Below are 20,075 nucleotides of genomic sequence, written 5' to 3' on the forward strand. Positions count from 1 at the left end.
TCGACTGATGGTAAACTTCATCCGGACTCTTACGAGAGTCGGACTTCGCCCCTGACTCTAATTGCAGGTAGACTTCGCCCAGACTCCTACGGGAGCCAGACCTCGTCTCTGACTCCGGCTACGGGAAGACTCCGCCCGGACTCCTACGGGAGCCGGACTTCATCCCCGACCTCGACTGATGGTAAACTTCATCCGGACTCTTACGGGAGCCGGACTTCTTCCCTGACTCTAATTGCAGGTAGACTTCGCCCAGACTCCTGCGGGAGCCAGACCTCGTCTCCGACTCTGGCTACGGGAAGACTCCGCCTGGACTCCTACGGGAGCTGGACTTCATCCCCGACCTCGACTAATAGTAAACTTCATCCGGACTCTTACGGGAGCCGGACTTCGCCCCTGACTCTAATTGCAAGTAGACTTCGCCCAGACTCCTACGGGAGCCAGACCTCGTCTCCGACTCCGGCTACGGGAAGACTCCGCCCGGACTCCTATGGGAGCCGGACTTCATCCCCGACCTCGACTGATGGTAAACTTCATCCGAACTCTTACGGGAGCCGGACTTCGCCCCTGACTCTAATTGCAGGTAGACTTCGCCCAGACTCCTACGGGAGCCAAACCTCATCTCCGACTCTGGCTACGGAAAGATTCCGCCCGGACTCCTACGGGAGCCGGACTTCATCCCCGACCTCGACTGATGGTAAACTTCATCCGGACTCTTACGGGAGCCGGACTTCATCCCTGACTCTAATTGCAGGTAGACTTCGTCCAAACTCCTACGGGAGCCAGACCTCATCTCCGACTCCGGCTACGGGAAGACTCCGTCCGGATTCCTACGGGAGCCGGACTTCATCCCCGACCTCGACTGATGGTAAACTTCATCCGGACTCTTACGGGAGCCGGACTTCGCCCCTGACTCTAATTGCAGGTAGACTTCGCCCAGACTCCTACGGGAGCTAGACCTCGTCTCCGACTCCGGCTACGGGAAGACTCCGTCCGGACTCCTACGGGAGCCAGACTTCATCCCTGACCTCGACTGATGGTAAACTTCATCCGGACTCTCACGGGAGCCGGACTTCGCCCCTGACTCTAATTGCAGGTAGACTTTGCCCGAGCTCCTACGGGAGCCAGACTTCGTCTCCAGCCCCAGCTGCGGGAAGACTCCGTCCAGACTCTTGTGGGAGTCGGACTTCGTCCCCGACTTCAACTGAAGGAAGACTCCATCCCGACTCCTGCGAGATCCGGACTCCAAGCTCCTCTCAGACGGGTGGCTAGCCACCTCTCTCCGTCAGACATTCCAACCGAACTCCGGCCGATAGGCCTGGACCCCCCTGGCAGGCCGCAGCAACAGCTACGACTCTGCTCCACCTCCTGTGACGGATTTCACGTGGCTCCATCACTCTCTGGCAGGCCATAATAATGGTCACGATCCTGTGCCACTTTCTGCGACGGATACCGCGCGATTCTTCCATTCTCTGGCAAGTCGCGACAACGGACGCCGCTCCGTTCCCCGTGGCAGACTCCACGTGGCATGCCCCGGTGATAGCCACAGGTCCACTCCACTACTCTCCACAACAAACTCCTCCTGACTCTGGACGGCCCACTGCCAGACGGTTACAGACATCGCTATCAGTTTGTTGCCCCCTCCGCCTATAAAAGGGGGACCCCAGATACGTTATTCTCTAAGCTCTCATTTTTATCTAGAAACTCTGCTAAAATTTTCGTTCGAGCACTCCATTCTTGTTGAGGCAAAGAACTGACTTGAGCGTCGGAGAATCTTGTCGGAGCAACTCCACCTCCGGTTTAGACTTCTTTTGCAGGTTCCGGTGGCGATCGCGACCCCCACAACTCCAGCTTCTCCGGCGTAAGCGGATTTTCGCACCAACAATGGGCATAAACTATCTTTAAACAAACTTCAATTGGAGATGCTTAGCTTTTTCCTTTCGCTTGATTGGATTCGTCCAGTATCTAAATCTACATCGAGGTAAAGTTTATTTTGAACATCGCTGAGGTTAGGTCAAATATTCATCATATCAGTTTTGTTCTCGTTGTTGCTTTGAACTGTTTTTTTTTTGGGACGATGGTTCTACCATTAACAATGCTGATAGTCTTGCCTACTTGCTTAACATACTCAACAATTTGCTTGTAAATAATGTCTGGTGGCCTCTTTCTTTCCTGATAAGACCTGGGGATATCTTTTTTTTGTCTCTTCTCTCCATTTTATTCTCAGAGAGAAGGCTTTTCTAAGGAGTGATAAAATATGATCCAACCCATCAATCCGACCCGTATTCGATCTACAATAAATAGATTTGGATTTGGGTTAAACAGGTTTGGATCGTAAACAGGTTGATCCGTTTGATCTATTTATTATTTGGATCAAATTTGAATTTTATATGTCTAACCTGCTTGATCCGTTTAACCTGTATAATTTTTGGATTGATCATGAATTGGGCCATTGGGTAATAAGCTAATGGGCTCCTCGCCTCCTCCTATGCGGGCTTGCGGCGTGGAGTGCACTCTTTTTTCTCAAATTTGCCTACCTGTGCCTATAGGCAATTGGATCACGTGACATCTCATGATCGATAACACACCATGCTATGCATCCAAGCAACCGACCCCCATATCATCATCTGACCATCCCGCAGCATTGCTAGGGCATTTTTTCTTTTCCCCTCGACCTTTCCCTTTCCTTCTTCTTCGCATCGCCGCTGTTCCGGAGACAATGCTGAGGCCAAGACCATGAAGATCTGCCAGAGGTGAAGGAGCTGAAGGCGACTGAGAGATTCCGATGGGGTAGAGGGCCGAAGGTGGCTGGGGTGCAGTCGGATGGAGCTGCTGTCTGGAGATGGTGAGAGCGCGGTCGGACTGAGAGCATGGCGATGCAGGCAGGCAAAGGGTGGTCAGATCGAAAGCGTCGGGGCGAGGTGGTTGGGTTGAGAGCACGGTGATGTAGGTGAGGGCAGAGGGGGGTCGGGCAGAGGGGGGCCGCAGTCGGGTCGAAAGCATGGCGAGCCACAGAGATCGGAGATAGAGGCGAGATCGTGAGTCTGAGAGCATATTTTTATTTTTTTTATTTGTTTAAACATATCATAAATGGATTTTTTAAAATTGGGTTATAAATATAAATAGATTAGACGGTCGGGTGGATAATCTGTTTATTAAATGGATTATGTTCAAGTTTCAATATTTGATCTGTTTAATAAACAGATCAGATTCAGATTTGGATATTTTTGATCCGATCTGTTTATGATCCGATCCGATTATCAACCCTAGCTTTTCTTATTATATACAGTGGATGTGTATAGTAAGTAGATTGATAACCAGGCATTGCTTAAGAGGATGTACAATCAGTCTACCATGTTGTGCATAATACATGGGAAAGAGGGTCATCATTAGGGAGAGTATTTATTATAATTTTAGTATAAGCTTGCTTTCTCACCGAGCCGTGCCGATTCTTGAATCGTGAGATAAAACCGGGTCGGACATTTTTACGTTGAAAACCGGTTCGATTCGGTCCAGTTATCGACGTTAAAACGATCTCCGTCTTGGTTCAATTTTACGGTGCCTTCGCTTTATGTCGCTCTTGCGAATTCGACTCTCCTCCCACTCTTGAGATCGCGCCTCGCCCTACTTGCTCGCTCTCCGCTCCACCCCCGAGATGGCGCCCAGGGTTTTAATGGTGAGGAGAGGGCTCTTGGATCCCCAAATTCTCTTTCTCCATCCATCTCGCTCCCAACCTTGGTCTCCTCTTCTTTGCTTTTGATTCTCATGTTCACCAAAAATCTTTTCCTTGTTCCAGGTCGCGGAGAAGCCCAGCATCGCTCTCTCAATAGCCTCGGCGCTTTCTGGTGGCCGGGTGAGTCACAGTTCTTTCTCATCTTTGCGTAACTCGAACCCTGCGTGACTGTTTTGAATCCAAATTGTTGAAATATAAATTGCATGTGCTGGAAAAATATTGCCAGAAAATTTGAAAAGGTAGCTTTTTTTTTTAAATGTTGATGAATTCCGGATTTATAATGGTATCTAATAGGTTGGCATATTGACTGTTTACTTGTTGTTGAGTTCATGCTGAGAAGCTGTTATTTTGGGACTTGAGATGAATGGGAAGATTTTTCAACTGTAGGGAATGGAGATGGGCCAAAGACTTGGGAACGGAAAATTCTGACCACGACTTGCGGTTGAAATAAAGGGGGTTGGGTGATGGCTGTTTTGTAACCGGGTAGTTTGCGTTTGGCCTTCCAACTTGATGGCTCAACAAGGGGTGGATAAACCATTAAAATCTAGTTTAGGAATCTAGAAATGTGTTATAATGCAGTGGGCCGTAAGCTAGACAAGACTGACTTGAATGATTAGGAAAGTCATGCAATTAATGATTAAAAAAACAAGACTACTGAAGAGAAAAGTAGGCAATGCTTAGAGGGTTCAGGGTTTATCATGTTTTCTTCTCCACTTCAATTTTCTTTCCTCTCTCTCTCTCTCTCTCTCTAAAGATTCCCAACCTTAGATCCTTTTTTTGGCCCTAGTGTATAAATAGGTTGGTGCGTTAGAATGGGTTTACTTTTCTAAAACTGATAGTAAATGAGTCGGGTATGGGTTGAGGGTTTTTTTGACCTATCCTAAATCCAATCAGACCAGTTGTTGCCATCTATACAAATAGTGTATGAGATTTGCTTGAATTGGAAAATATACCATTGAGTAGGCGTGTGCATAGTTCGTTTGGATTGGTTTGGGGTCAATTTTCAAAACAAACCGACTTAAATCGATTTTCTAAAACCAAAACCGAAACCAAACCAGCTACATAGAAAAATTGGTTCAGCTCGGTTCGGTTTATCAGGTTGTGGGTTATTGGGCTTATATCAAATAGGCAACTTATGGAATAGGCTAAATAGGATGCTATCCATTTTAATTTTTTTTTCTAACCATGCTAAATAGGCAGCTTATAGGATGGGCTAAATGGGTAGTTTATGGGATGGGCTAAATATAGAAGCAATGAATAGGGGGGCTAGGGCAAAATATAAGTGAACTGGCAGCAGTTTACACACACACACATACACACACACACACACCGGTTTGTTTGGTTTAAATTGGGTTTTTCAACATTGAAATCGAAACCAAACTGATTTTTTTGGTTTCTAAATTTTTAAACAAAATCGAACTGAATCTAAAAAAATCAATCCAAACCAAACCAAAATTAGCGGTTCGGATCAGTTTTGCACTTTGATTGATTTACTTGCACACCCCTACCATTAAGGTGATGCTTATGTAGAGAATTATGGGAAATATGATAAGCTATTGGCAAGGTTGGTTGATGAGACAGTCTAAGGATCCGTGATGTTGTGTAGCCTTTTGCTTTGAATTTTATTAGCAAATAGTTAGTCCAATAGCCTCTTTATGCAAAATAGGGTATCTAAGTGGTTCTTGCAATTTATGTTGAATTATATGTTCTATGTGATAGTAATCTGCTATGCATGGATTACTTGCTTGATTCTATTTCCAGGATATTCTAGCTTGTTCAATAATGTGCATGCACTTAGGTTTACTAGAAAGGAAGTCCTAGGTGGCCATTCACAATTGCATGCATCTAGCAACTGACTGTTGTTCTTTTTCCACCCTCACAGGACAAAGGGGAGCCAGGGATCCCCAAACTGCATTCTATTGAATAAGAATTTACCATTGTTAGCTATAGACATAAGCACCAGCTCACTAGGAAGACCAAAGGTCCATGTAAACTCATTTTCGATTTCAATTTTGGTTCCTTGGCTAGAGTTTTGGCAGTTTTGGGAGTTCAGATGTTTACTCTGAGTTCCAGAGTTTGAGAACTCATTTATGATTTCAATTTTGGTTCCTTGGATAAAGTTTCGGCAGTTCTGGCGGTTCAGATGTTTCACTCTAAGTTCCAGAGTTTGAGTCAAAGAAATCAGGATGGAAAACCCCAAGATAGAGAAAATAGCAAACAAAGAGAAATCAAGACATGTCATTTCCTGTCATTTTACAGAAGTTACCTAGACTCATAATTAGTTGTTTTGGTGGTTTTATGCTGAAAGCTTACACTTGTATCAAGGGGAGAGCCTAGCATTTTTGAATCAATTTAATCTAATGCACTGTACAACAAGAGGTAACAAAAATTCTTTTCTACTGCTATTGCTCCTTGAAGGACCAAAGCCCACATAGAATCATGGTCATTAAACACTCAGCTTTGTGAAGGTAACTCAAATGTCATATAGGTATTTGGATAGGAGGATAACTACTATTGTATTTTTTGGAAGACAGACAAGTTGGTATTATAGCACAAGCAAGTTGGTGTTATGGCATGGGACAATTTGCTTATGCTGGAGATTAGTATCTTAGATTGATTGCAATGTGAACAAAGGTGCCATCAACATCTGCCAAATTCAACACCGAGCTAATTTAGCTTCCTTACAGAATTGATTATCTTAGCCAATAGAAAGTGCTTGTCAACAAGTTATCTTTGAAGCATATACATGGATATTCGTATGATATGGATGTACCAATATGACAAATCTTGATATGTTGGAGATGATATGGCTAGAATATGTCTATATATGTATAGTAGAGCTAATATGTGGGTACCTGTATGATAGCCCTTATGAGGTCAATTGGGGACCTGGCACCATCAATCTGAGCCATTGGATGTGATTTACTTTGTCTAAATTGCTCACTATTAAAACTCATGTGATTTAAAGATACATATCCTATGCATCTAGTGGTCAAAAAATGCATTGTTTCATATTATCTAAACTATTCATTTTGGACCATTAGATGTATAGGCTAGGGATCTCAAAATATCCTGAGCTCTCGGCCATCTAGTAAGGACTGACCTTACTAGGGTTGTTGTGTAGTTGCTTATATACACAAAATCCCAAAACATAGTAGGTCCAAAGTAATCAAGTTTTGGAACAATCAAGTGCCAAATGCCAATGTGTAACACTTGTTAGTAGGGTCCAAAACATAGTCATACCGAGAGTCCAATTAATATACACAAAATCTATATTATGAAATAAATGTTTTCGCATATATTTTTGCAATATAAGAATTTGGTTCAGCATGTACAAATCCACAATTATATATAAGTATCAAAATTTCAATAATTGATATGCAAGCATGATTTTCCAAATCAATATATTTAAATACATCAATATACAAATTTCAAAGGTTCATCCAGAAGTTTCCAAAAAATCAATTAATTGGAATATTTCTAGCAAAATCTCATGATTATGAAAAATGCATGGATACCATGCATATTCAAAGGCTCAAAAATACAATATATTTATGCTTGATTCAATTTAGTACATAAAACAAATAGTGCAATTTTTAAAGTTTTTGACAATAATTATTAGAAAATATATTTCTAAAACTATAATTTGCCAATAATTAATACAAAGGATATTTTCAAAACTATAAGCTATATATTACTTAAAATCACTTTGATTAGGTTTAGGTTACCTCGTAGATACCTGCTACTAGGTCACCCAAGCACTTCATGAGGATCCTTCAGGACCTAATAACCCCAAAATCGCACACACACACACGCGCACACACACATACACATATATATATCGAATCAGTGTCATGCTAATTTTTTAAAATAATTTCTAAAATTCTCCAAAAATTCTGAAATTTTCATTTCCAGCTATGACCCTTATGACATGGGAAAATGGCTGCCAATCTACAGCCAGACCACTAACCTTGCCTTGTTTTACTCTCTAGAGTGAGAAGTCGGTGGTGACACAATGGGGCTCGGGCCCCTTTAGGGCTTAACTCAAAGAGAGGGAAGAGAGAGACTAATAAAGCGGGTGAGTGGAAGAGAGTTCATACTACCCTCTCACCTGCTAGCACACACATGGATGGGAGAAGGGAGAGACCTAGTGGGAGAGAGATAGGGATAAAGAGAGGAGGAAAGAGGCCAAGTAGGCATTGCCGGATGCTGGCAGCACGATGGAAGTTTAGTTGGGAAGAGGAGGAGAAAAAGAAGAAGATGAGCTGTTTGGGAGGAGCGGTGATGGTGTTTCGAGAAGAAATGGTGGCGCCATGGTTGTGAAAAATAGGGGATTTGTCCCCAGTTTTTCTTGCTCGGATGGAGAAGGGCATTGTCTTTGCAGGTAGGCCTGATTGTATCTGGGCTAGACCCTGCATCTAGGCCGGAGTATTACAAATTCTACTCCCTCTGATTGAATATCTGTAATGAGATATATCGTTAGGGTGAAATATTGGTGTTTTGAAGTACAATCTCTTGTGAAAAATGCATCTATAAGAGGTTTTATTTTGCGTGACATACTCATGAGAGCTAGATGTAGTTTACTGATAAATACATGTCAAATCTTTGATTACCAATCCATCATAATGTGCCTAAGTTAAAAAGATTTTTGTTTTCCATTTTTACCTTCTCATTCCATGTTAGAACATAACGTAGCAGAAGATCGCTGCTGAAACAGTGTGATATTTGAGAGTTTAGTGGTAGATCATGAATCTACAGCACCATAAGTAGGATATTTGCCTAAATAGTCAGCACCATGCATATAACTTGTTCTAGATGTGAGAAATATCAAGGTAAATTTAAAGAAGAAAAGAGAAACTATTTTGGATTTTGTTTGGGTTAATGACCCTTTGATGTTGGGCCAAAAGAAGGCTTTTTGAGGAACTATTTGATATGTGAGTAGTTAGCAAGAGGCTTAGTTTGTGAAATATTTTTGAGTTAGGAATTTGTTCTGCACCATGTGAGGCACAAAACAAGCCACTTGATTTTTGATTTTGTTGTGTACCAGTTGTTGTAATATTATCCAGAATGAAGTTGAGAGATACGTGGTGAGCGGAAATGCACATGTGAGTTCCATCCCGCCAAACAGACATGTTATGCAGCCTTGTACGGTTGTACCATTTTGGTTTGTCCAAAAATCGCTGTATATATTTAATTTTATGGTGAGATACATACGTGGTTCATGATATACAAGCATATATGCTCCTATGTATTATTCCAATTTAGTCAATGTTATTATTTACATAGAGATACTTGGTTATACTTCATTATTGAAGATTCTTGAAAATCTTGTCTCTTCTTTGTTATATCAATATAGCTTTAGCTTTGGCATCTGCTGGTTCTTTTGCTTTCTCTTGGTAGTTGTTACTTGTTAGTATATGATTCATCTAGCTGTTTTACCTGCCACAGATGTCTACGCGGAGGGGCAGTACTGATGTACATGAGTTTGATGGAATGTTTCGGGGACTTCATGCACATTTCAAAGTGACATCTGTCATTGGTCATATCTTCAGGTCTCCCATCTTATTGTTATTTTTGAGTTCTTTTTGCTGTGATAGGATAGAAGTAATAGTCTTTGCAAGTACCAACTTTTCTTATTAATTTGCTCTGTTTCTTTTTCCTTTCTTTTGTTCAATCTTGCTAGTCTTATATTTTCATGTGGCATTGCCACATATTAACAATTAATTAGCTGCCCATGAGCAATGCAATTATGTAAGTCCTAAGGTAGTTGTGGGATTTGAAGATATAATTGTATATCGAATTGAATTTATTTATTATCTATTTTAATATCAGCACTGCTTAGAGAAAGAAATAAGAATGCAATGAACATCGATATGACACAACTATTTAGCATAATGTTCATGTGAAATCACAGGAGTTCTTAGCAAAGATCAAGTTTTTATGTATGGGTTTGCTAACATAATTGAGTAATATTTTTTAAAACATTTATTAGGAAAAATCCTAGTTCCCTTATTCAGGAGTGGATGCAGACATGCAGTAGTGGGTCTGGATGTGAGTGCATGGAGGATCTCTTAAAATTAATTTAAAGGAAGTGGGAAAAGGAGTGCAGGAGCAAGTTTGAAAAGAAATTTCAAAATGTGTATGTCATATTGAATAGTTTCTGGCCACAAGAGGGGAGATGGCTACCAAGTCTTTTTTTCACTTTGCATTGTTACGAAGAACTTTATCATGAACATAATTGAATGATAGTGTTGTAGTGACTTAAAAGCATGTGATGATGGTAATCTTGATCAAGACCCTTTGTACTATGTGAATGCCTATTTTGACCAAGGTTTGTTCTCTTTGGGTATGGAGGCTTAGTGTGTGCTTTCATTATGTGTAATTTCTTTTTTTTTTGGATCTGTGTTTAATCTTCATTGTGTCTTAATTGCTTTATTCACATCTCTTGAAGAAAAATAATTGCATGCTTTTGGATAATCCGGAAGTTAAATTGCTGCATGTAACATGTCAAGTGGTTCTAAAGACAAGTTTTGTGATCATATGGGATTATGGGACAAATGTTTACTACTTCACTTGAAGACTAGATGATAATTGTCCTTTTTCCCATGATCCCCTATGAAATCAAATCATGATTCTTTATGAGCTGTCTCTAATTGTACACATTATTTTTATCCTATCAAATTCAACATTTTCACAAAAATGTGGAAACTAAAGAAGGTGGAGCCATGTGTCCTAAGATTTGAACATTCGTCACTCAAGTTAGATCATATAGTATAAAGATATTTTGTAAAATTTGAATTTTGAACTGCCTTTATTAGTGTGGGTGAAATGCATGATCCTCTTGAATTTCTTTTCGGTGTCCTAATGATTTGGAGATTCATCACTCAAGTTAGGTAAAGGATCACTGGCAAGGTGTGATTTAACATGGACACTCTCAATCTTCTTTTGGGTGTCCTTATGATTTATCTACTCAAAAAGTTTGTCCTAATATTTATGTCCTTGAATAGTATATCAAGGAGATCAACTACTTGTCTCTATGAAGCGTGAACACAAATATAATATCATACAAGATGGATGAGGTACATGGAAATCTTCAAAAAATAGGATGTTATATACCCTAGGTACGGCAATAAATAAACATATATTGACATATTTTTATTATTTGTGACTAATTTTCTTTTTATCTAGCTTAATAGAGAATTTGGTGCTGTAACTTAAGTCATTTGATCATGCTTCATCTATTTCAAGGAAGTGGCTATTGCTTTATCTTCATCTTTTATAGATGTTGCATATTTGATGCTTTGATACATCTCCTAACACCTTCTCGATCCTGTAAAAAGGTTATGGTATAGTTGCTCCTTTGCATCACTATCTTGAATGTACAATCCTTGTAATGTTTATGCCAATTAGGACCTTAGTTTCTACGAAGAAGTAGCTTAACTTGTCATAAGCAACCATTCTTTAGAAACTTTTAGCACCTTGTTAAACACATACTATTTGACAACCTTGAAGGATGGCTTTCTTTCGTGGCTTGTTTTTGAAGGATTTGACCAATAGGCTCCCTCTCAACCTTCCATTTGTCTTGGTTAGCATCTTTTGCCTTGGTCTGCCTATACATGGGGTCATATGGACTCATGTCTAATTTGAGCACTTCTATCTTTTTGTACTTAATTTCAGATTTCAACAAAGCTGCCATGGCTGCACTTTGTGGTTGATGCCCAATGATGGCGCTTACATCATTGTCCATACTAAGCAGTAGATTCAGTAGTTGTTCAATATCACCGTTCGCCGAACTGTCCTAAACCGGATGGTTCCAGCCATGCCGAAACATATCAGCAAGAAATCAATCCAGTTCCAGCTTACAAAATGGCACAGGTGGTCATCTTGGAGGAAGGGAGAAGAAAGAGAGGAAGAGAGAGAGAGGGGGAGAGAGAGGAAGAGAGTGCCTCCGACGGGCGACGGAGGCCCTCGGAGGCCATCCAAGCTTGGTAAGGGTGGTGGGAGGGAAGGAGAGAGAACGGAGGTCCTCATCGGGCCTCCAGAGGTCGTCGGAGGCCTCTGGATGGATAGCGCCTCTATCATGACATCCCCAACGGTCGGCGAGCACGCGTTGAGGGGTCTGAGGGTGGTCAAGGTTGGAGGAGGGCCTCCGCCCTTCTTCGTTTGCGAAACAACGGTTTGCCCCTGTTTCGATTTTTTTTTTTGGGTTTTAACACGTGAAGTCGGCAACTCAGTTGCCGACTTCAAGCGAAATTAAAACAAAAACAAAAATACAGTGAAGTTGTCAGTTGGGTTGCCAACTTCGCGCATTAAAATCCAAAAAAATCCGAAACAAGGGGGTTTCGCAAACGAAGAAGGGCGGAGGCCCTCCTTTAGCCTCGGCCGCCCTCAGGCCCCTCAGCATGAGCTCGCCGACTGTTGAAGATGTCGCGACGGAGGCGCCGTCTATTTGGAGGCCTGGTAAGGACTTCTCGCTCTCTCTCCTTCCCTCTCTCCGCCCTTACCGAGCTCGGCAAGAGCTAGGATGGCCTCCGATGGCCGCCAAGGCACTCCCTTCCTTTCCCTCTCTTTCTTTGCCCCCCTCTCTCTCTTACTCTCTTTCTCCCTCTCCCCTTCTTTGCCGTATCGGTTTGGCCTGGCACGGTATAGTATGGATCCGTACAGAACCATACCACTGGCCAGTCGACACAGGGTTCGGTTTCGGTTTCGGTTTAGCGGTCTTTATTCAAGATCTATTGGTCTTTTAGTCAACTCTGCTATGTCCTCAAGATTGCTTGTTCTTATCGTGCTATAAACATCTTAAAATGTAGTAAGCATCTGTATCTTATGTGCTCCATTGGATATGACTATTTGCATCTTGCTTAAGGATCTCAAGTTAAGGTTTTCTCCTCTATTCAACTGTACCTTTGCCAAACATATCTATTCTATTTTTGTCATGAGCTAGTTCCTAAGTGCTTTATTATTTGTTTGTTATGCTGTTCTTATGGCATTCTTCCATTTCATTGGAGGATTTCATTTGATCTTTATCAAGGATTCAAATCTCGAGTTCTGATATCGCTTCGATGACTAGCTAATACAAATTGGTCCTTGATATGGGGGCCATTCATGGACGGTATGCCTTGATACTAATGAGTCAAGAATAAAGGTGTACCGAGTAACAAGGGATTGGTATGGGGTTGACATGCCTGGTTAACTAAAATCAGTGTGCATCGGCACCTATCATACTAGCTCATGGCTATTATAGTTTGTACCAACCAATATGGGGCCAATATGCATGAGATTTCATCCCTTGCTCTTACTTGCTTTTCTACCAATTCCAATTCAATCATTCGATATAAATATTTTCTTGGAGACTTTGTCATATTTAGGGAAGTGTAGGAAGCAAAATAACTTCTCTATACCCCAGCATTGCAACTCTATATCATGCAGTGGCGTGTATTATTGTAAAGGCTGTATGGCTCTAATGTCTGATCATTCATGTTGGGATTGACGCTCACTAGATGGGCTTATTATGATTTATGATAACTATTGTGTGTGTGTGTGTAAATGATGGAGAACACATCAAAATTGATAGCCATTTTGCTTGCCATTTTTATTTTTGATATCCTTATCAATTCTTTGCGTGTTGCTTCCTTATTTAATCTACCCATAAAATTCTTGAAGATTCACACCAAAGATGGCAGTACAAGAATTGACAAGCATGCTGGCTAGCAACCGATACGGTGTGGTACCTATATGTTCTATACCAAATTGTGGCATGCCGGAACGACGTGGAGGGAGAAAGGGGCTGGAGAGGAAGAAGGAGGGGGGAGAGGAAGGAGAGTGGGGGACTCACCTAAAGGTGCGGTTCAATCCATAGAGAGGCTAGAGAGATGCTTAGAATATGAGTCTGACCTACCAGCACTGGTTGGTTTTCCAGGTCCAGTGGCCTTAGCTAGGAAGGACGAGGAGCAAGAGAAAGACGGGAAGGAGGAGGGCGGTGGGGGGAGAGAGGCAAGGGTTTCGAAGGTCCATAAAAGGGTAGAGGGAGGGGGAGGGAGAGAGATAGGGCCGGAGGAGGGGGGATCCATGATTTGGGGGGGGGGGCGTCGAAGGGTTTCGAAGGATATGGGAGGAGGGGTGATTGCAACTTGAGGGTCTTTTTAATCGAGCAGGTTGAGCGCATCTCATATTGGGGGGCCCTTTCAAATTATTTGTTTGGGGTTTGGCTTATTATCGAGCCAACAAGGTGAATTTTCTAGTGCTCCATTGGTTCCTTTTAGGATGGTATGCCAATGATGATCCATACATTAACTTTGTTAGCTCTAAAGATTAAATGATTCGTATCATGCTTATATTAACTAGGGTTGATTTGGGGAAGAATATGCCTACGAGAAGGTCAGAGGAAAGTGTAAGCGCATATGACATGGGGATTGTAATCTTTGATGTCTATTTATAAAATTTTAATTTTTTTGATTTATTTTTAATATTTATCTTCCACCTTTCTTTTTCTATAAATGGTAATTTATGATCTATATCATTCAAATTGTACCCTTGGTTTTTTCTACAATCACTTGCTCCGATACTAATGATCAATGTTTTAAAACCTGTGGGACAAAGATGTCCTGGTATCTCCATGGAATGGGATGCTCCGCTGTCCCGTCCCGTCTTGGTAGTGGTCCCGGTTATGCATCCCGATAAATATCCTCCATCTCTCTCCCCATCTTCTTTCTTTCTTTCTTTCCTTTTCATTCCTTCTTTTCTTTCTTTTTTTCTAACCTCCTTTCTTTCCTTTCCCTTTTTCATTTTTCTTATCCCTTCCATTCTTTCTTTTTTTCCTTTTCTTCTTCTTTCTCTTTTCTTTCTTCCTTCTTTCCTTTCTTTTTTTTATCCCTTCATTTTTTTCTTTCATTTTTCTTCCTCTTCTTTCCTTTCACTTTTCCCTTTCTTCATCTTCCTTTCTTTCTTTTCTCTTTCTTTTTCTCTCCTTACATGGATAGGATTCGGAGTCTTGACCTCGCCCTTGTCCCTTTTTCTCATAGGAATGGAAGGGAATGGCCGGGACACCCCCATCCCACTGGGACATAAAACCTCGATAATGATATGTTGAGTCTTGGGTCATAGTTGCCAAACCTTAGATGATGGATCAAGTCATACTATAGAAGGTTATGGGGAGCCAATAGGGGCCATGGTCTTCACCCTCCCCTTCCCTCCCCCCACCAAAAACAGAAAAAAGACCCAATTTTCAGATGAATCTTGTGTTAGTCGGTATGATTTGCTGTGTGAATCAATTAGATCAATAAAAGTGTTAATGTGTACCATAAAAGTATGTAGATAATATTCTCTAGAATATTACCATATTCTCTGTCATAAAAGTGTAGATAATATTTTCTAGAATATTACCATATTTCTTACCATATTTAGATTTACATATTTGTATATATAGGCCCTTGTACATTCTTTTGAATATAAGAAACTTTCTTTCTCTCCTGTGCAGCCTCCTCCTTGATCTTCTACCTCTAATGCGTGTAGTGTGTGGTGCTTTTCTATATTTTGGACCCCTCAACAGTCAATATTGGATCCATGTTAAACTGCACTCTGATGTCTGTCCTTTTTTTGGTACCTCCAATGGCAAAGCACCATTTCTATAGTTTTGTTTAATAAACAACTCATTGATATCCCCAGGATCCATGCTATCAAAAAATATCCTAGGGAAACCATCTCTAAGTAATAGCATGTCGTCCTTACCCATTTGGCATCCTGAAACTCATGAGTCAACCAACATTTTGTTTAATGAGGGCTCAAAATATGCCCCAGTCTCCTGTATTTCTGATGGAATTTGAATTTTGGTAGGAGCCTTTCAGAATGAAAACTCAATCTCAATAAATTTTTTCCGTTTTAGTAGGAAGATAAGCACAACCATTGCCCATTGAGACCTGATCATCCACTTAAATTCCATCAAATTTGCAAGATGGAGAGAACAACAATCTCTACCCTCTTAATCAAGCATAAACCTTAAACCCTCTCGCTTGCCTCTTCCATCCCCAAAGACATTTCTTCAAGTTCTGTTAATTCATCGAGGAAGAGGAGTGCTTCCTTTGTTTCACAATTTTATATTTGAAAAAAATAATAGTATTTATAAGAAAAACAATATTAAAACATGAAATTTCCTAATATACGTAGAAAATAGTTTGTCTTTGTCCCACTCATGTAATGAGTTCAGGCTACCTTCCTTTTTATGGCCTCGATGATGGACTTAATTACTCTGATTTCACCTTTTTATGCACTGTTGAACAGAGCACTATTAAATAGTATGTGAACTTTAGTAATGTATATTTATTGAGTCTAGTGCAGTCTATTTGATTGATAGAACCACAACCATCAATCAAATGTACCTGTTTAAATAAAGCATGTTTATGGCATGTGTCAAGATCTAGTTTATATAATATAAATGGACTGTGTATATGATGGTCTATGCAACCATGCATTCCAAGGCATGTCACCTGCCCATAGGCCTAGGCAACTGCTCATGGCTGAATATGCTTGTGAAGTCCAGAGGGAGAACACTTAGTATCCAAAGTTTGGTAACCCTTAAGAATCTAAATATTGATGTGCTTTCTAAACGTCTTCATATTCAAATTTGTACCCCTTCTAAACCTATGTTCTTTCAAAACTAATCTTTGAAACAGTCCAGCTTGATGGTGCTTTTTGACGATACATGTAACAGTGTGTACTCAGCTAGTGACGAGAACATTCCAAAGGATTTTCAAATTTTTTGATGATAAGAATCAAATTATCTATCAAGTAGTGAGTTTAGTTCAGGATATTTTATTAGTGCAAAGGTTAACATATTGAGTTATTTTTTCTTTTAATTCATATTTACATAGCTTGTACTGCTCCATCTGTTGTAATTTTATGTTTGTGCATAGATCAGCATGTGCATGTTTTATTGTATGTGCTAGGATTGCATTTTCTAATCTGTTACCTATTCCCTACATGACAGTGTAGATTTTCCCCCAACATACCAGAACTGGGAAGTAACTGATCCAATGGATCTTTTCCAGGCACCAATTTTGAAGTCAGAATCAAACCCGAAGGTATTGTTTTCTCGAAGGTTTTGAGACTTATGAAGTTTTTAATTGATGCAGTTAAATTCATTGAACAGATATCTAGTATCTGTTGCTCTTTATATAACTAGCTTAATTTTAGACTTTTAGTTATGTTGTGCATTTTTTTCACGGAATAACAAATAACTGCACATGCATGGTTTATACACCATATGTTATTCATTGTGCCCTCAGTGCTGCAGTTGGATATGCACAATTTTCTCTTTTGGACGGAAGACATGATTCAGTTTATTATGTGGCTTAATTCATAAATGTATTATAACAGCTACCATTTTAATTTATTACTTCTCAATTAATGGCCTCAGCCTACTGAAATATATGCTTATAAACCAGTTCAATCCATCTGTATTTCAAACAAAATTCAATTGATGAATGTTGCATATGGGTTGTTATTGGTTGTTGCATCTTCAGGAGCTGAAGCATATGACTTTGTGCAAAGTCAACTAGGGTAAGAGTCGCCAAACTGCCTGGTACGGAATGTGCCGAATCATACTGGTGCTTGACCAGAATAGTTTTAGCATTCAAAACGAAAGAGAAGGAGAAGGAAAGAGAGGGAGAGAGAGGGGGGAGGGAAGGAGAGGGAGAGGGAGGGAAGGACTCTAGAGGCCGTTGGAGGACAGTTGAGCTCGTTGGGCCGCTGTTAATCTCGATGGACTGCTGGATGGAGGGAGGGAAGGAGAGGGAGAGGAGGTTGCTGGAGGTATCCGAAGGCCTCCAAAGGGCCGGCGAGGTTCTACACTATTGCCATGGCTAGTGAAGGCTAGTGGATGGGCTCCACCCTCCTCGTGGTCAAAACAGAGGTTTTGGCCCTTGTTTCATAATTATTTTTCAATTTTATTGGATGTGTGTTGCCGACTACACTATTTTATTTTTTTTTGGATTTTTGGTTCAAGTCGACAAATCGTGAAGTTGACAAATTGTTTGGTTGAAGGGTTGCTGAGTTCAACCGAAAAAAAAAAAGAATAGTGAAGTTGGCAACACAACTACTTTACTTGATAAAACCCCCAAAAATTATGAAACAGGGGCTGGAGCCCTTGTTTTGATCGGGAGGAGGGCAGAGCCCCTCTTTTAGTTTCACTGGCCTCGGCAATGGCACAATGGCCTCGCCGGCCCTTTACAGGCCTGTGGATGCCTCCAACGGCCTCTTCTCCCTCTCCTTCCCCCCCTTCGCCCTCCTGCAACTTCCATTGAGCATGGTAGTGGCGCAACAAGCTCGGTTGCTCTCCGGTAGCCCTCTCTCCCTCTCCCTTTCCTTCTCTCCCCTCCTCTCTCTCCTCTTCCTCTCCCATTCTCCCTCCACCCTCTTTCTATGCTAGTTTGGACCTGGTACAGAATGGCATGGGGTATACTGAACCGTATTGCTAGCCAATTGGTCCGAGCTTTGGTACCGGCATAGCAAACCTTGGGTGAGACATATATGAAGATAAGCTACTCAATTTGCAGCTAGTTGGATGAAATGAGAAGGCAGCTTCTTAGTTATGTGATTGCTTCCTACCTCTAGGTTTATGCGGAAAATTTTAGAACTCAAAGCTAAGGTCTGTAAAATTGTTTGGATTAGGATGTAATGGAGAGGCCGAGACACACTAGCAGTGATAAATTTACTGAATGGATGAATAGTGTGACCCAAAAGGATAGGATAATGAGTATTTCAGAGGATACATAGGAGCTGCACTTAATAAGACTTTAGTGATTGAAAGTTGATGGAGATGGTATGCCTTGTTCAAGAAGGACCAGAGTAAGGAAAATTTAGCATTGTATAGGAGGGTTTGGAAAAACAATCAAAATATTTAAGATAGGATGCATCGAAGAAAAGAGGATTTGAAAATTCTTGGATGACTAGAAGAGATAGCCATTAATAGGAATTAACAACAAACAAGGATTCACAAACATACTTCAGTGCATGTAGCATGGCACAAAATATCAGCTGCTAGTGAATACAAATTCATTATTATTATTTTTTTATGGAGATTCATTAACTAAATGATATATACAAACTGAATTTCTTACCTAGATTAATAGGGTGTATTGCATTTCCAGAATGTGGTGATACAATCAGGTAAAAGAATTCATACCTAATTGTTATTTGTAATATTTAAGGAGAGCATGCCATGGTGGAGAGTATTCTTGATGGCAGATCAAAGATTTACTAATGCTGTGCAAGAAATAGATTTGGAAATTTGTCTGGATAGTCTGTCCAGTCTACATATGAATGTGATGTAACCATTGGCAATGATGAACACTAAGGATCTGGTGGATTTTGGGCAAATCGTTGTTCAAATCTGTATACAGTGCAGATTCAAATATTGAAACTGAATTTGGATTTGAAAGCAAGCAATATTAAGGTTCTAGATTGGCTAAAAAAAGACTTATGGGGATCATAAGTTTCATTTAGGAATAAAGATGCATTCTAGTTTTTACATTAGATGCTTTCTTTAATATCTAATCATAATCAGATTTATGTGATATGATTTCAACCTGAGAAAGGGTGCATGATCTGTTCTTCTATCAAGGATTAAAGTACCGGTTGCTGCACTTGTGCTGATTACAGGCTAGCATGATATGTACTATATTGAGCTGTGCTCATCATGTGCCTCATTGTGTGCCAACACTCAAGGTGAAAAACTTGGGATGGGTTCATGGTGGTCCATATTGGTCTATGTGTTCATTTTCTCTTTTTACTGTAATCTTCAAATTTATACATCCATGTAGATGACTTGCACTTGTTTCTGTTGGGGCTGATCATCACAAAATCTAGTGATTTATCTGCAGTAGAACTTCTAGAAGGAAATGAAAGAAATAAAATTGCAATTTGATGCGTCTCAAACTTCATTTACTTTTGCAATTACTTGAACAAATGGATTTGTCTAATCAAGTTTTTAAGTGCTGGTCCATGCTGGCAGCATGTACAATGCTGGGCTCGTGTTTGCATGGGGCACATATGTGTGTCAAAAGGTGCCTTACATTTCATAAGGCATTGAACCGTAGTAGCAACTACCAAAGCATGCCTTTCTTACAATATTGCCAATACTTTGCCATGGGTTCAAAATACTTTCTTGTAACATTGGAAAGAATAGGAAAAAAATGATAAATAATGCAAATCAATAAAATAGAATAAGCATCATTTACTAGTTTGTTGCACGTTTCTATGGCCTTAGTGTGTATAATTTCAATGCCTCAATCGCCTCATGTTCAAACAATCCGGTAGTTTTTGTATTATAAATTAATTTCTGCATCACATC

The 20,075-nt window shown here is 40.6% G+C and overlaps 1 protein-coding gene across 6 annotated transcripts in view; it reads left to right on the forward strand.

The window, feature by feature from the left end:
• Window positions 1-3,545: 3,545 nt before the first annotated feature.
• LOC105048885 (DNA topoisomerase 3-beta) overlaps window positions 3,546-20,075 on the forward strand; it is a 48,602-nt gene continuing 32,072 nt past the window's right edge. For 3 of the 6 annotated variants that reach the window (XM_010928362.3, XM_010928364.3, XM_010928363.3), the window contains exons 1-4: window positions 3,546-3,673; window positions 3,794-3,850; window positions 9,179-9,282; window positions 16,713-16,806. In XM_010928362.3, coding sequence (XP_010926664.1) covers window positions 3,653-3,673; window positions 3,794-3,850; window positions 9,179-9,282; window positions 16,713-16,806 — 276 coding nt within the window. In that variant the 5' untranslated portion in view covers window positions 3,546-3,652. Of the gene's footprint in view, window positions 3,674-3,793; window positions 3,851-9,178; window positions 9,283-16,712; window positions 16,807-20,075 lie in introns of those variants that run through there. The other 3 variants (XM_019851918.3, XM_019851919.2, XM_073261222.1) reach the window with 3 other exon arrangements.

The sequence above is a fragment of the Elaeis guineensis genome, chromosome 7 (genome assembly GCF_000442705.2).
Source record: "Elaeis guineensis isolate ETL-2024a chromosome 7, EG11, whole genome shotgun sequence".
In the NCBI taxonomy this organism is placed as follows: domain Eukaryota; kingdom Viridiplantae; phylum Streptophyta; class Magnoliopsida; order Arecales; family Arecaceae; genus Elaeis; species Elaeis guineensis.